This window comes from Coenobita brevimanus, chromosome 87 (genome assembly GCF_032717465.1).
Source record: "Coenobita brevimanus isolate Jiangsu-jjx chromosome 87, ASM3271746v2, whole genome shotgun sequence".
NCBI lineage: Eukaryota > Metazoa > Arthropoda > Malacostraca > Decapoda > Coenobitidae > Coenobita > Coenobita brevimanus.
The window spans coordinates 12,377,090-12,393,581 of NC_137040.1; the positions used below are offsets into that span (position 1 = coordinate 12,377,090).

The 16,492-nt window shown below is 44.9% G+C and overlaps 1 protein-coding gene across 1 annotated transcript in view; it reads left to right on the top strand.

Annotated features, from left to right (window-relative positions):
* LOC145410978 (inactive tyrosine-protein kinase 7-like) overlaps positions 1-16,492 on the top strand; it is a 393,412-nt gene that overhangs the window by 280,396 nt on the left and 96,524 nt on the right. Inside the window, exon 2 of the mRNA XM_080281034.1 lies at positions 12,214-12,417. Coding sequence (XP_080137160.1) covers positions 12,214-12,417 — 204 coding nt within the window. The remainder of the gene's footprint in view (positions 1-12,213; positions 12,418-16,492) is intronic.

Genomic DNA, 16,492 nt, shown 5'->3' on the forward strand with positions numbered 1-16,492 from the left:
TCATCGGTAGAGAGGCCCCTCGATCTGAAAAGCATAGGACCAGTATCTACCAGGCCATCATAGTGAGAAGTCTGCCCTAAGCTAAACAAAATCATCTGATGGTAGTAAACATCAATATTACCTTTTACAGCACTGCCTGAGATCAGTGTTTGGTGGGTGTTGTTCTGCGTGTAACAACACTTTTTTTTCTTTACTCAAATCGGGTTAAAAGACTCTCAGTTCAAATGTCACTCATGTTAGTATTGGGTTTGCTTCTTCTTTTTTTTTTTTCACCCTCATGTCCTTTACGGAGACGCGTGGTGGTCCAGTGGTAAAGGATGCCAAACAGATTTGGCGCTTATCATTTCGAATCCGTGAGAGGGATTTTTTTTTTTTTTTTTATGCCTCCAGGGTCGTACGGTGGTCACTTACCCATGAATGTTCTGTAATATGGTAGCCTAGAATCGGCTACCACACCTCACTAAGCACAATATAGTACTGCCTGTTAACTCCTTCACATTCCATGGGGACTGTCATAGCGTCAACCGTGAAGCAACATGATTATTCCCAGGTATCATCACCATCACCGTCATCACTTTATTCCTATTATTTCACATTGGGTTGGTAAGATTGAAAAACAGGGAAATAGAAATACACAATAGGCATATTATCAGAATCCTCGCAACACTGACCAGCCACATTATGCCACGCCAGCAGTACCCAATGCCCGTGGCACCGCTCACTGTGGCTTATGCTTCATTAAATTTTCTCACATTTCAATCCTCACTTTTATTTCTGTCCCACAAAATTCGTCGGCTTAGGAAAGACTTTACAAACAGGCCATCATCAACCCTTTCACTACGGGCAGCTGTCTTAAGGTGAATATTTATCATCGCCTCATGGTAGGGAGGATAACACAAAAACATCATCGTACGGAAGGCATTAGTTCCTTACGTTATACTTTTTTTTTATATTAACTGTGTGGCATAATAACATACAGTCCCATATTTACCCATATGATGATGGGGCCCGAGGCTAGGCTATTGCAGATCACGATATTTAGGGGTAATTGGCCGGCCCACGTCTCTGGTGCCATTACAAGATGAAAAAATAAACTCCAGCCATCCTAAGGTGTCGAATCCATCACCAAAAGCACGTGATATTTCCCCCGCCCAGCGCCTTAGATCACTACACTACCTATTCACCTCTCTGACACTGATATACGAACTTTTCAATTTACCTCGACGAATGCCAAGCGATGTCACCCAGATCAGGGAAACTCGCTGCTTTGAAGGGATTTAAAAAGTCGATTAATGCGGCTGAAGAGAGATAATGATTTTGCGTTTCATCCAGACTCTTCCCTGACGTTTTGACTCGCTGATGGGGACCGACCACGCCTAAATGGTCTGCATCTGTGTATAATGAAACTGCTGATTCATCTGTTTTTATTGCCGATGCGTTATCTTGTGTCAAACTGTTGGATAAAACCAGACTGGCTTTTGATGGGTTACGTGACATCTGCAGTATTGTTGGTCTCTCTCTCTCTCTCTCTCTGTTTATGTGTCTATATTCCTTTATGACTATGTGCACTTGAGTACCGCTGTGTGTGTGTGTGTGTGTGTGTGTGTGTGTGTGTGTGTGTGTGTGTGTGTGTGTGTGTGTGTGTGTGTGTGTGTGTGTGTGTGTGTGTGTGTGTGTGTGTGTGTGTGTGAGAGAGAGAGAGAGAGAGAGAGAGAGAGAGAGAGAGAAGCGGCTGGACATACTTAGAAATTCATGTCCTAGGATAAAGATTTAACTTTTTTCTTTTTAAGCCACAGAGGATGTGCAAAGGAATATAATGAAGATTTTACCCTTTCGCTGCCAAGACGTCTTCTATGTTTAATATTTGTAACTGTCGGACGATTTTACTCAACACAGGAGAGCTGTTCACACAAGAGGTTAATCATAGCCTATATTTACTCAGTACAAGTGGTCACTCCTAAGCCGAATAAAATCGTCTGGAGGCAACTGGAAGTGAATAAAAAAACACCTCACTCGACTGAAGAAGTTGACAAGGGTGGAAAAACAGAAGGACGTAAAGTAAAATTCTGTGACTATAAAAAGTCAGGAGTTTTCTCGTGGGCAAAATAACGATTCCCTATGATGGTAATGAGGGAGTGGAGAGGAGATGTGTGCAGTGAGAGTGATGTATACGAAAACCAGTATTTTTTTTTTTTTTATGTGTCCGACTCTGGGCATAGACTTCACAGCCTGCACTCAAGGCCCAGTAGTCCTCCTACATACCATGCACCTCTATAATTATGTCACCACTTCGGCGCTAACACGCACCGTCCATATTGAATACATGCTAGGGCTGTCTCATACAGGACTGGTGTATTGGTATTAGCGGGGGTATTTTTACATGTCGGCGGGTCTTCTGGTAGATCAGTAAATTCTGCTTTTATGAAATTCAAATCCTTAAACTGTTCCCTGCCGCAGCGGGGATTTGAACCTGGGTCCATCAGGACTACAGACCACCTCTCTACCGATTGAGCCACCCTTGTCTGTGTATGTCGGAGTCTTTATATCCATTGGTATGAATCGATGAGGTGTGAGTTTAGCAATCATGTCAAACTTCATCTACTTACATCATCCACTTTATATTACGGTTGTATGATTAAACATGAAATCGCAAAATGGAGTGCAAAACCTAAATTTTTGACGGTCATTTATAGAAAGCCTGTGGTTTTTATGTATGGTCAGCCTGCATCCCATTTCACAGAATGCAATCAGCAACATTATAGGCAGGCTAAACATGTTCCACCTGACTCACTTCAGAAATTATCGTCAAAAATAGGGAGCTTGCATTCCACTTAGCGGTATAGTGTTTAGGTATACAACCATTAGTTTCCAACCCCAAACTAAGGGCGCACTAAGATTCGTGAACAAACATCCTACCACCAACCTACTGTGGCTCCAAAACAGGTTCTTCAACCATGGTTCCCATACTTTTTCGTTTTGTGTTCCCCTCCCCCTGCCCCGCACTGAATATATATAACATTCTTAGTCCTCACGTACTGTAAATAGCCTATTCGTATGATGCAGTAAACAAAGCTTACTGGGTCTGAGATTATAGCAACTCGAGTGATTAAAAATATACACACGTTGCAAGCACATACAAGAGCATTCAAAAACTGGATTGAAAACTCAGAGGTACAGCTGATATTGTATTTTGTTACCATGTGGTGGATCAGAAGCTTAGACACAAAAAGGTGCAGAAGAGATAATCATCCGCGCAGAACCGATTTTACTTTTTATTCAGTTTAATGCTCGACAGGTTGGATAAGGTCGTTTTGCTGAGATAGGCAGGCAATACTGACAGAAACGCACAGACAACCAATTTCTTTGTACCAGGGCAGCGTCCCATTCTTACCCCAAACTCCGTCAAGCTCTTCCTTGCAAGAGTATCTTCAAATGAGTCCCATCACTGTTCAAGGAATTTATCTTGCACTGCCTTTAGGCATGATCTGCATATAATGCTTGACCGAAAAAAATTATTTCTCTTAAATACTGCTTTGAAAAATGAATATGAAGTTTTATCACCGGTGACCTCAGATACGTAAGATTATCCCATGTCCCCCCTGAGAAATGCGCCATGGCCTCAGTTTTGGAACCAATGTACTACAAGAGTAAGTACTGAAGAGTAAATACAAGATTCCAACATACCAACAGGCATCTTCTACGACTCAAAATACGAAGTCAAGATATGAGGATGGACCGGGACGGCGACTGACCTGTTACATCCCGGATTCTATGAGTACGAGTATACCTGGCAAACCTCTGCATTCTCTCCACTGTGGATGAGCCAGCCCAAGCAATATCAGTTACGTCTCACCTAGGGGCCACAGAAACCCTTTTTTCGACCGTTCCAGCAAAGAAAACGGCAGCACGTCAGATAACAGAGAGTGTAACAGCAATGGTAAGAGTCCTGACATTACGGTAACATGTGGTACCATCCACGGGTACAAGCTCTCCATGACGGTCCGATTTTGTTCATTGGAGATTGGGCCTTACCCTGTATTACGCACCACAACTCGGTTACGCAGTCAAAAAGGACAACACTCGGAGGCGAACGAAGGACAGATCTCTCTCTCTCTTTCTCATTTGCTTCTTTGTTTTGACTAATTTTAGATCTCCGGCATACCTTGGAATGAACTTACTTCAAAGTCACCACTTACACAACAGCATTCTGCTAGATATTACTGACCATGATTCACCCTCATGTTCTGGCTTACATTAGCGCCACGGCTTATCTGGGAGTCTCACGTTGGGCATCACTGGATAAGCCTCACCCTCTGTTTCAGACTTGCCTCGAGTTACCTGCACTTCCGTTCTGCACACAAGCCGTCAAGCAAGCCAACCTTCCTATATGCCTCATCGCCTGAAGTCTTTTCTGGGGATAGTCTCCTGCTCTCAGACTCAGCACTGATTTAGGGGCAAACAAGCTGCCCTGAACTTTGAAATCCCCAAAGATATGATGGCACTCCAGTGACAGCACTTTACACTAACACCTACACACATACTGGTAGTTACACACCTAGACCCTTGCAACATACTCGTACATGCATTCCTTTTCATTACCACTTCATATGTCATACAGTGCTCGCATATGTCTGGTAAAGAGATAATTGTCAGGCGAACCCCTCTTTGGTTAGGAAGCTATTTTAAAACTTATTATTTTTTCCTTTGCACAAGTGCTCTCTGTCTACTGCACAGGCGCCGCACACATGCCATTTAGCTAACTGTGCTACCTCCCCGGTGTCACTGCTTCTGGACGACAATCTATTACATAAACGTAAGGAACACTATGGACTAGTGGCCACATTCTTAAATCATGACGAGGAGGCAAGTCCACAATTTCTGACGTAAACTTCTAAAGCACGTGACGGAAGCAGTTTCTGTCAGGTCTTTTTGTATCATAGTCGGCTTTACTCTATTAAGTGAGATCCAAGCTTAACACACCTACTGTATTTACCACATGCGTTCCACAAACGTCCCTAAAAAATCTGGGACTTTAATGTTTAGTTTTAAGTTTTACACATACGGCCATAAGAAACACGGGAGGCTAGAAAGTCTAACTGCTTGGATTACTGTCGGAAGAAAAAAACATGTGGTGTTAGGCTAAGTGCGTCCATGCCAACGAGAGAGTTAAGAACAAGATAAACAAAGGCAGGAGGCGAGCAGAATGGTGGGTGGGGGTGCTGGGAGGAATGGGTTAGGGATGAGGGGTGGGAGGATGGGGTGTTGGATGGAGGGAAGAGAGCAGAGAGGTGAGTGGAGGTGGTGGGTGGAATGAAAGAGAGGAGCAAAGGGAATGTAGGGATACGGGTTGGAGTGGAGGTGAACAGGGAGTGGGTAAGAGGAAGGATGGAAGTGTTGAGTGGGGAAGAGGAGAAGGAGGAGGAGGAGGAGGAGGAGGAGGAGGAGGAGGAGGAGGAGGAGGAGAAGGAGGAGGAGGAGGAGGAGGAGGAGGAGGAGGAGGAGGAGGAGGAGGAGAAGGAGGAGGAGGAGGAGGAGGAGGAATTGTGATAAAGGGAGAGATGAGACGAGGGAAAAGGAAGAGAAGCAGAGGGATGGGTAGGGGTGTAGGGTGTGGAAGGAGAGGAGGGGGGAGGAGAGTGTGTTATGGCGCGGGTGTGGTGTAGAGTGGGAAATTATACGGCCCGTGACGGCTGTGTGTTGTGGTGCTCAGTGCCAGGACTCAGGATGACGGCCGCTTGACATGCTACACCGCCTTGTGTCCTCGTGGTGTTGGTGGTTGTGTTAGCGCGGGTGTTGTGGTGGATGTCGTGATCGTGATATGTGTGTGGACTCCTGCTGACTGAGGATGGTTACACTGCCTTATGTGGTGGTGGTCATTGTCGTTGTGGTGGTCGTTGTGGCAGGGCAGTGATTGTGGTGCTGAGTGGAAGGGTAGTGCTAACTGCGAGCTGACATGCTACATTTCAACATATGCTGGTTGTGGTAGATGTCAGTGGAGAGGAAGTTAGTGTGGTGGTCGTGGTGATGAATAGTGAGGGAAAGGGCTGCTGATTACTGGAGGATGACACTCCATGTTGCCTTATGTGTTGATGGTGATGACAATAGTGCAATTTTATGTGGTAGGGACGGTGGTCTAGTGGTGTGGTGATAGATGTTGTGGTGCGGTTGTGGCGGAGGTAGTGGTGCATGAGGTGTTGTTATGTTTGAGGTGAGTGAAAGGTATGATGGTGACTCATGGTGATGTGTTTACCGGTGCTAGTGGTGAAAGTATTGGTGTTATTATTAGTCTGTGGTCTGGTGGTAAATGGAGGTGACGATGAAAAAATGGTAGTGATAGGTGTGGTGAATGTTGTGACGTGGTCGCAGTGGTTTTGTGGTAATTATGGTTGTGGTGGAGATGATAAATGTGGTGTGAGGGCTGTGAATTTGTGGTGACGCATGAGGTGGTGGTGGTGGTGGTGGTGGTGGTGGTGGTGGTGGTGGCAGCTGTCAGACATCGGTGTAATAAGCTGGCCACGTCACCCTCATATTACAAACACACACACACACACACACACACACACACACACTCTCTCTCTCTCTCTCTCTCTCTCTCCGTCTTATATATTTCTCTCTCTCTCCACACACACACACACACACACACACACACACACACACACACACACACACACATCATTCCACCTTATTTCTGCTTTTTTGTGTACACACGTGCGCGTGCGAGCAACATTTCTTTTTATTATACCAGCGTATGTGACGGGGTAACTTTTTTGCTTGGTGTGTGTGTGTGTGTGTGTGTGTGTGTGTGTGTGTGTGTGTGTGTGTGTGTGTGTGTGTGTGTGTGTGTGTGTGTGTGTGTGTGTGTGTGTGTGTGTGTGTGTGTGTGTGTGTGTGTGTGTGTGTGTGTGTGTGTGTGTGTGTGTGTGTGTGTGTGTGTGTGTGTGTGTGTGTGTGTGTGTGTGTGTGTGTGTGTGTGTGTGTGTGTGTGTGTGTGTGTGTGTGTGTGTGTGTGTGTGTGTGTGTGTGTGTGTGTGTGTGTGTGTGTGTGTGTGTGTGTGTGTGTGTGTGTGTGTGTGTGTGTGTGTGTGTGTGTGTGTGTGTGTGTGTGTGTGTGTGTGTGTGTGTGTGTGTGTGTGTGTGTGTGTGTGTGAAAAATAACAGACATATTTGATCTGATTTTAAACAAACTAGGTGTAAAGATTGAGGTCAGCAAAGAGGTTGACCTATTGTTAAAGAAACCAAGAGATCACAGATAGAGGTCGCATGGCAAGGTCAGCCTAGGCAATTTTGATCACAGACCAAATTTGGATGAAGTGAATCCTTTTTTTAGAACAATCAGTCATGGTCATTGGTCAAGGTGAAAAAGCTCGACCCTATAACTCGAACAGATTTTATATTACCTGAACCATACTCGGCAGGGAAGGCTAAGGGTCAGGTAAGAATGAACAGATACGATTTTGAGAACAGTAGGTCAAACGTCAGCGTCATAAGGCAAGATTAATTCAGTGTTGATCCGATCGGGTCCAAACTTAGTTAATGGATGGATGGCCACACAAGGATGAAGCAGGTCGATTTTGAGTAAAGTCGGTGGAAGGTCGTGGTCAAAGGGCAGTCATATGTTTAGCCTTTATACGAACTGTTAGGTGAGGATGTTGCGCTGTCCAGTTTCCCCTTCTTATTCCTTCTGCTTCTCTCTCTCTCTCTCTCTCTCTCTCTCTCTCTATCTATCTATCTATCTATCACGCATGCGCACACACCTCTCCCCTACTTCCCCACTCTTCCTCCTTCTGTCTACCTGTTTATTTAGTACTGTGTGTGGGATGGTCCTATATTCTTGTTAAGACTGGCAGTAAATAGTAAGAAGAGTGGCTGGCGGAGAGTGAACAGAGAGCAGAGAGAGTAAAGAGAGAAAAGAAAGAGGGTGTGAGTGAAGCACGTAGAGAGGCGGGATGATGAGAGCAGAGAGAGAGAATTAAGTGATGAGGGTAAAGAGATGAGATGAAGACAGTATGGAGAGAATGAGGAGCATAAAGAGAAGAGATGATGAGAGAGGAGGGTGTGGAGAGAGTAAAGAGAAGGGATGAGAGCAGAGAGAGTGAAGTAAGTAAAGAGGTGAGATGATGAAAGTAGAGAGAGTGAAGCGAGTGAAGCAGGTGAAGAGACGGGATGATGAGAACAAAGAGAGTGAAAAGAGTAAAGTGATCGGGTGATGAGAATAAAGAGAAAGGAGAAAGTGAAGTGAATAAATAAATGAAGATGTGAGGACGAGTGGTGGAGAGAAGGACGATGAGAGTGAAGAGTGATGAAGAGCGAGGTGGTGAAAGTGAAACGAGTGGGAGTGGTGACGGCGTGGTGAAAGTGGAGCGAGTGAGGGGTGATGAAGAGAGTAGTGGTGAGAGTGAAGAGTGACGAGTGGTGAAGTGACAGATGGAGTAAGAGGACAGCAAGTGAAGAGCGTGAAACGAAAGGAAGTGTGGTGAAAGTGAAGGTGTGTGTGTGTGTGTGTGTGTGTGTGTGTGTGTGTGTGTGTGTGTGTGTGTGTGTGTGTGTGTGTGTGTGTGTGTGTGTGTGTGTGTGTGTGTGTGTGTGTGTGTGTGTGTGTGTGTGTGTGTGTGTGTGTGTGTGTGTGTGTGTGTGTGTGTGTGTGTGTGTGTGTGTGTGTGTGTGTGTGTGTGTGTGTGTGTGTGTGTGTGTGTGTGTGTGTGTGTGTGTGTGAGAGAGAGAGAGAGAGAGAGAGAGAGAGAGAGAGAGAGACAGAGAGAGGCGAGTTAAGATTTGGTGACGAACGACTAAGGGAAAAGAGAGCGAATCCAAAGTAGTGAAAGACAGATAAGAGTAGGGCGAATGACGAGGTAAGAGTAACAAGTGAAGGGTGGTGAAAAGAGAGGTGCTGAAGAGAGAATGAACAGTAAGAAAGGCCTGATGAAAGTAGAGTCAGCGAGAGGATGATGAAATGTTGAAAGGGACGAGTGAAGAATGAAGACAGCCATAGTGAAAGTAGAGTGCATAAAGACTGGTCAGAGAGTGATATGAGAGGAACGAGTGAATGATGGAGAATGAGAGGAAATGAGAGTGGTGAAAGGTTGATGAGTTTTGATATCCCGGCAGAGAGAGAAATCTGTCCACATTTTTAATTCTTGATTTTTTACACATTTTTCTCGTGTCACAATGGCCAAAGGATGGATGTCACCAGGGTTTTTAGGGGTCTAGGATTGGCCTGCTTGTTATAGTTAGTATTTTGTAGGCCATCTGTAGTGCAATGGGGGAATGAAGAGTAGTGAACGAATGGTGAGAGTGATACCGGTGAAGAAGAAGAATGATGAAGAGAGACGTAGTACATGGAGATGGAATCAGGAGTGGTGAAGAGAGACGTGGTAGGAAGGCAGAGAATTAAGAGTGGTGATGAGAGACGCAGTAGACAGAGAGGGAATTTTGAGTTAAGGAATGAGGTGTAGTAGAAAGAAAGGAAATTCTGAATGATGAGAGACATAGTAGAAGGAGAGAGAATTGAGAGTGGTGAAGAGAGACGTAGTTGAAAGAGAGGGAATTTTGACTGGTGAAGAGAGACGTAATGAAGACGCGGAGTGGTGAGATCGAAGAGTGAAGGAAAGAAATATTGTAATGAGAGAGAATTCTGAGTGGTGAAAGCGTGATGATAATAGAGGGAGTGACGAATGATGAAGAGAACCGCAGTAAAAAGAAAGAAAACCTTAAAAAACGAACCCGTGACTGACCGATTAAGCTGGTAAAAGGGTGATGTTTCCTTTAACCCCTCGATCCCCGAAACCCTTTTGCCAGCACGGGGTTGCAGTGAAAGTGGAGAGAGTGTTGGTGCGGTGGTGAAAAATGGAAAGCAGGAATGGTGAAAGTGATGTGAATGGTGCGAGTGAAGATGGAGTGGTGAATAGTGGAAATGCATGATGAAAAAATTAGAGTGGAGCGAGTAAAGAGGGAATGGTGAACAGTGGAAATGAATGATGACAAAATTATGAGAGTGGGGCGAGTGAAGATGGAGTGATGAATGGTGGAAATGGGGAGTGGTGAAACAGTGATGAGAGTGGAGCGAGGGAAGATGGGGTGGTGAATAATGGAAATGAAGAACGGCGAAGAGTGATGAGAGTGGAGCGAGTGAAGAGATGGGATGATTGGAATGAAGAGTGGCAAAAAGAGAAATCCTGAAAAAATAAAAGATGGAATGAAACGTGCTGAAAGAATGATGAAAGAGGAAAAAGTGAAGGGGATGGGCCGGTGAGAGGGAAGAGAATATAGTGATGAAAGAATGATGTGAGAGAAGCGAGTAGAGAGTGATAATGAAATTCGAGTGTAAAGAGAGGGAATTAAAAGTAGTAAGAGGAGCGAGTGAAAAGATAAGAATGGAAGAGTGATGGAATAATGAGAGTGGAGCTAATGAAGAGACTACTGAGAGTAAAAGGAGTGAAGAATGGTAAAGAGGGAGATGATAGGGATGGCATGCACTGGTGAGAATGAAGAGCTAGAGTGACACGAAAAGCGAATGAAAAAGAGGGAATAAAGTGTGGTGGAAGGGTGATGAGAGTGGAAAAAGTGAAAAGACAGGGTGTAGAATGAAGAAAGTGAACTGTGCTGGAAAGAGACGTTATGAAAAGACTGGGAATGGAGAGTGTTTACAATGATGAAAGTGATCCCAGTGCGGAGAGTGGAAGCGAGAGTGAGGGGAGTGAAGAGGGATGGGAAGAGAGGTGGTGAGAGTGTAGCAAGTGGGGAGATGGGGTGGTGAGAGGGAAGTAGTGTGTGTATATTAATGATGATGGAGAGGGGAGAGAAGAGGGGCGGGGTGTACGGTGCTAATGGGGTGTCGTTATAGGGTGGAGGCGGTGTTAATGGTGCCAATAACAGTGGGAGTAGTGCCAGTGGTGATGGAAGGAGTTATAGTTGCAGGGGTGATGGTAGGAGTTAGAGTTGTAGTGGTGATGATTATGGTGATGGTGGTAGTAGTAGTGAAGGTGGAAAATGTAGCAGTGGTGGTGGTGAAAGTAATGATAGTGAAGATACACGGTGATGAGAGGGGAGGCAGTGTGTGTATGTTAATGATGATGGAGGGAAGAGGAAAGGGAAGGGGTGTAGGATGTAAATGGAGTGTTGTTTTTTTGGAGCGAGGCAGCGTCAGTGGTGCCAATAGTAGAATGGATAGTTGTTGTAGTGATTGTGACGGTAATGTCGGCGGTGGTGGTAGTAGAAGTTGTGGTAGGTTCAGTCAAAATCGTTATAGTGGTGATTGTAGTAATATTATGGGTAACAGCAGCAAAAGCATTAGTAGTAGTGACAGTTGTGGTAACATCAGTGGTAGTTTTAGCAGTACAAATTTAAAATGCCAACAGCCGTAGCGAGGGTTACTTAAGTGCAATTCTGTAATGACGCAGTGTTGTCTTTAGCTGACGTCATTCATTGTGTATTTATTTCATCAGATGTGAATTTTATGCATTTCCTCATAACCCTGGCTCCGACGAGGAGCCTGTATGTGGTGGCGCAGTGTATCCTAGACGGAGCAGCTGCGGCGTCCACCCGGGAGTCAAACCTCCTCACTTCCCTGCACATCGCCGTAGGAAGGACCCTGATGAGGCGCTGATTATCACAACGGGGCACCGGATTCTAACACAACGTTTGTATTGCCTGTACAGTACTATGCTTGTAGGATGACCCCGAAGTAGTTGCTTAGCTGTGGCCGACGGGTCTGCTCAGCCAGACACACCGGGATTATGTAACAACAACTTGTACCCCTGGAACCAAGGAGGTGACTTCTGATCTGCGTGTTCCACATGTCTGGGCTCAAAGCTCAGCCGTGCCGGACGGGTACTAAAGTGAATGCAGATAGTGTGTCCTTCGATGTACTATCACAGGTTCGCATTCTGTCAGTTCATACTGACTCAAACACACAGAAACATAGGTCATGAAACACTCACTTTTACGTACTTTATTCTCATTTCAGACACCCGTTCCTACATTATAGTTGGCTACCATGGGGAAGAGTTATTTCAGGCTCTTTTCTTCACTGGAGAGATCCGGTCCTTCAATAGACATCACATGGACCCAAAGAAACATAAAATATCACAACACTCTCCCCATCAACTTAATAGATCCATGAAAGGGCTTTTTACTCTACCTCCTTTCTCCTTTCTTTCTTCTCCATCCCTCACTCTCCTCATTCACAATTATTAACTCTCCTTGTCTCTGTTTTAGGCGTGGTGGCAGTGTGGACTTGCGTGGGTGCTGGTGCCACTGGCGGGGACATCTTCTACTTCAGCACGTGGCCGAGCAGCGGGCGTGTGGGTGCTGGAGAGTCACGTGCCCTGCGTTGCTCTGTGTCCGACACGACCAGCATCACCCTCACCTGGCACCTCAATGGAAAGCCTCTCACCCTCACCTCCAGGAGAACCACCAGGGGTAGGTACACAGCGCGGTACACAGAAGTGTACTACTAGCAACATAAGTCCTGTCACCTCTTCTGCTTTTCTCATTTGGACTTTAAAAATCTGGTGAATCTGAAACAAACGACAATGATGGCATGGTCTGTGGCCAAACAGTCAATGGTGTCGGCTGCTGCTGGTTTATGAGGCAGACTGTTAAAGTCCACGGACAGAGATGCAGGAGATACGTTACCAACCGTTCTTGAGGCAGATGCATGCTCCTGGGAATAAGTGAATATGGGGTAAGGAGGTGATACATGTGCATATGACAGTGAGGTGCCCATACTCTGGATATATCATCATCATCATCATCATCAGCCGTTGAGGTCCACCGCAGGATCGGCCTATCCCGACCGAAGCAGGGACGATACAGCCAATGTATCTCTACCCAGTGGCTTAGGCTGTCTACTGTATGTAGGGTGAGAAGTGCTTGTGAGTGTGATTGTAGTGTTGTAGTGGCTTTGGATGTAGTCTGTGAACCAAGTGTAATCGGCCCGCCTTAAGCCGATTGGGTGCAAGCATACTAGTATGCGACACTGGTTCATCCACAGCACCCATTGTGTCTGCCAAAGTAGCAAGCGGCTTGGTGAACGCTTCCCAAAGTTTTTACAACTCTGGCGGGAGGCGAACCCGCGCTCACCAGCGTGCGAAACGCACACTCTACCACTGTACCACAGAGGCTCCTTCTGGATATATATATATATATATATATATATATATATAATATATATATATATATAAAGATCTTGCAAGTAAGAATAAGCATCCGTGGCAAGAGTAACCAGAACACCAATGATGTGGCAAGATCTTTGGCAGCAAATTGAGGCAGGGGAAAGCCGGGATGGCAACAAGAACTCTGTCAGATGCATCATCAAATGGAATACTTGACCTGACAGAAAACAATGCAACAATTGACAGAAAAACACCCAACTGTAAGACAGGCAGGTGCCAAGTCAAAACTAGACCGGAGCTACAAACCTCTCAGTCCAATCAAATAATATAGGATAACCGGAGTTATGGTGGGGAAAAGGCAAAGCAAAGCCTTGATGCAAAATTTTGGTGAGTAGTTATTGGTAACAGCAAGTCTGGGGAGGCGGCAACAGACCTGAGTAACACTTGCCTTACTGCCAAGTCAATGCAGCAGGATCGCAGCACTGAAAGCTTGCTGACTCATCCCCCTTGAAAATCCAGGATGCCGGCTCATCAGGGTAGGTGAAGTGTTGAGGCTGATTATAAGAAAATCATTACGGAAGTGCTGAAAGATGACAGTAAGCAGGCATTTGGGAGCCTCCAAGCGTGTGCAAGTTGGCAGACGGGCGAGGCAGTAGTTCACCCTGTGAAGGAATTTTAGTTGATGCCTCAAACGCATTCAACTCTATCAGTCGAAAAACAATGCTGCACATGGAAATTAAATGCCCAGCAATTGCTCAGTACGTGGAAAACACCAACAAAGAACCTGCTAACTTTTACATTATGACTAAGGCAACTGATCATGATGTCGGTTTTCTTTCTTCCACAGAAGGTAATATCCAGATGGACCCTGTAGCCGTGGCTTTATAACCTCTGGCTATGACAGTGCTGCAACACCAGATCAAATACGAGGCCAACAATGCAAAATAAGCAGCCCATATAGATGACTTCACAAAAGCTGGCAAGGCAGAGGACGCGAGAAAATTATGAGACCTTGTAACATCTCAAGGTCCAAAATAGGTTATTTCCTTAATGCAGGGAAATCCCTACTGACAACACTGGCGTATATTTATCCCGACTACTGTGGGGAATGACTTCTGAGACTAGAGTACTTTGTGAGAGGAGAGGGCATCCGCACAAGTATTAGAAAATAACACAAATCGTTACTAGTACTCAAACCTGGCAGCATTCCGTCATCACACTGGCGATTAATTTTAAGGTTTATGTTTCTACGTTGGATTAACTTACATTTTCTGATGTTCTTATAATTACTGCAGTTTCAGTTTTCGTGTTTTCGCATAACTGAATTTTCAGTGTTATGGTAACTGTAGGTCTAATTTTACTTTTTTTATTTTTCTAAATTACATGAACTGTAAGGGGGGGGGGATGATAATTACATACGAAATCCCTCGAACCCAGTTACAGGGAGGGATTTATCTTCCAGTATCCCTTAGGACCTTCACCCGTGGTTGAGTGAAACTACCTTAGCATCGGCACGCACGGGACGCCCTCAGAGACAAAGAGGCGACTGTGACCAAAAAAGGCCACACGCATCTATGAGCAGCAACTGGAACTAAAGACTTCAAGGACTAATTCTCTGGGCAAAAGGCTTCGACTTCAGCAAACAAAAAATTAGACATGATATCCTTGAGATACGGGTGGCCAAGAGAAAACCTGCCTCAACCGTGTGTCTGTGGCATTGTCTTTGATGCTAATCATGCAATGGCCTGCAGGAAGGAAGGCTCTGTGTATATTCGGCATGATGAAGTACGAGACCTCACGGCGAAGATGTTGCAGGAAGTTTGTCACAAAGTCACCAAAGAAGCAGTTCTTCCTCTGGACGGTGGGCACTTTATCCACAGAAAAATAAACACATCAAACGATGCTTGAGTGGATGTCAGCGCGCAGGGTTTCTGATTGCGCTGACAGAGGACATTCTTTAACATCAGGATGTTTGACCCTAAGGCAGCATGTCACCGTGAACTGTCTCTTGAAACTGCATATCACAGGAATGAACAAGAAAAACAGGATCTATCAAGAAAAAAATCCAACGTGTGGACCACTGCCACTTCATTCCACTTAGTTCACAGCATTAGGTGGAATGAGTCCAGAGGCAGAGAAATTTTGCTCCAGACTAACCGAGGTAACCTCAGAAAAGAAGCATAAACCCCCGAATCCTGTTGCGGCCTGGATAAGATGTCGCCTTTCATTGTCCCTGATAATATCTGTACTTCTCTGCCTCTGGAGCACCAGATCATCTACCCTCAGGCCCGTATCTCTGGCTGGTATGGAAGGTGAAGTTACCGTGGTCGAGTGCCCCCGTGACTGCGACTCGAAAAAATTAAAGTTTTTCTTAACACTAACTTAAAAATACAGTTACAGTAACAGTGTTATCATATCTGTTGACCACAGTCGTTGGCGTGTTTGAGGCCAACAGACTGTGTTATGAAAACTAGTTCTTATTTTTCACAGTACAACTCCAAATGGATGAAACTCGTGTCTTGTAGTAGTAGTAGTAGTAGCAGTAGTAGTAGCAGTAGTAGTAGCAGTAGTAGTAGTAGTAGTAGTAGTAGTAGTAGTAGTAGTAGTAGTAGTGTAATAGTAGTAGTAGTAGTAGTAGTAGTGTAATAGTAGTAGTAGTGTAATAGTAGTAGTAGTAGTAGTAGTAGTGTAATAGTAGTAGTAGTAGTAGCAAACGCTCCTTCCCCTGACTATACTCATAACACAATTAGGGGCACAACTAGCAGAGGCCCTGTCGGAGTGATAAAGTACCGTAGTACACGACACCTTGGTACAACAACAGACCTACACACACACACTGACAACTATACTTCATCTCTCTCTCTCTTTCTCTCTCTCTCTGAGCCCGAAGAATATGTTCTGCATAAGGAGTAATTGCAGGACGAATTCAACTAGATTTTTAAGATTTTCACAGACTTAAAATACCCTCCGTACTTTAAAACTTGGGGACAGGAGAAGAACAGGCAATATATACAACAGAAAAGATAACAGACCGAAACCAGAGAGAAAAATCATAATCCCTAAATCACGTGTAACTGATATCTCTTCATATATGAACATGGCAGGGACTGGTGTGGTAAGAACATGTGGTTTGATTACAGGTAATTTGGTAAGGATGGTAAACAAACAGAGACAAACTGTAAACGACCCAGGTATGTACTGAATTCCAGGTTTATTCTGGTGAGACATATCGAGGGTTGAAGAAGAGAATCATGGAACATAAGTATGATACGAAAAACTTTACTCTGAATAATCCCATGGTAAAACACAGATTAGACACGGAACACGGAATGAAGTGGAGTGTTGCGAAATTCTTGAGGCACTTGAACCATATTGTTATG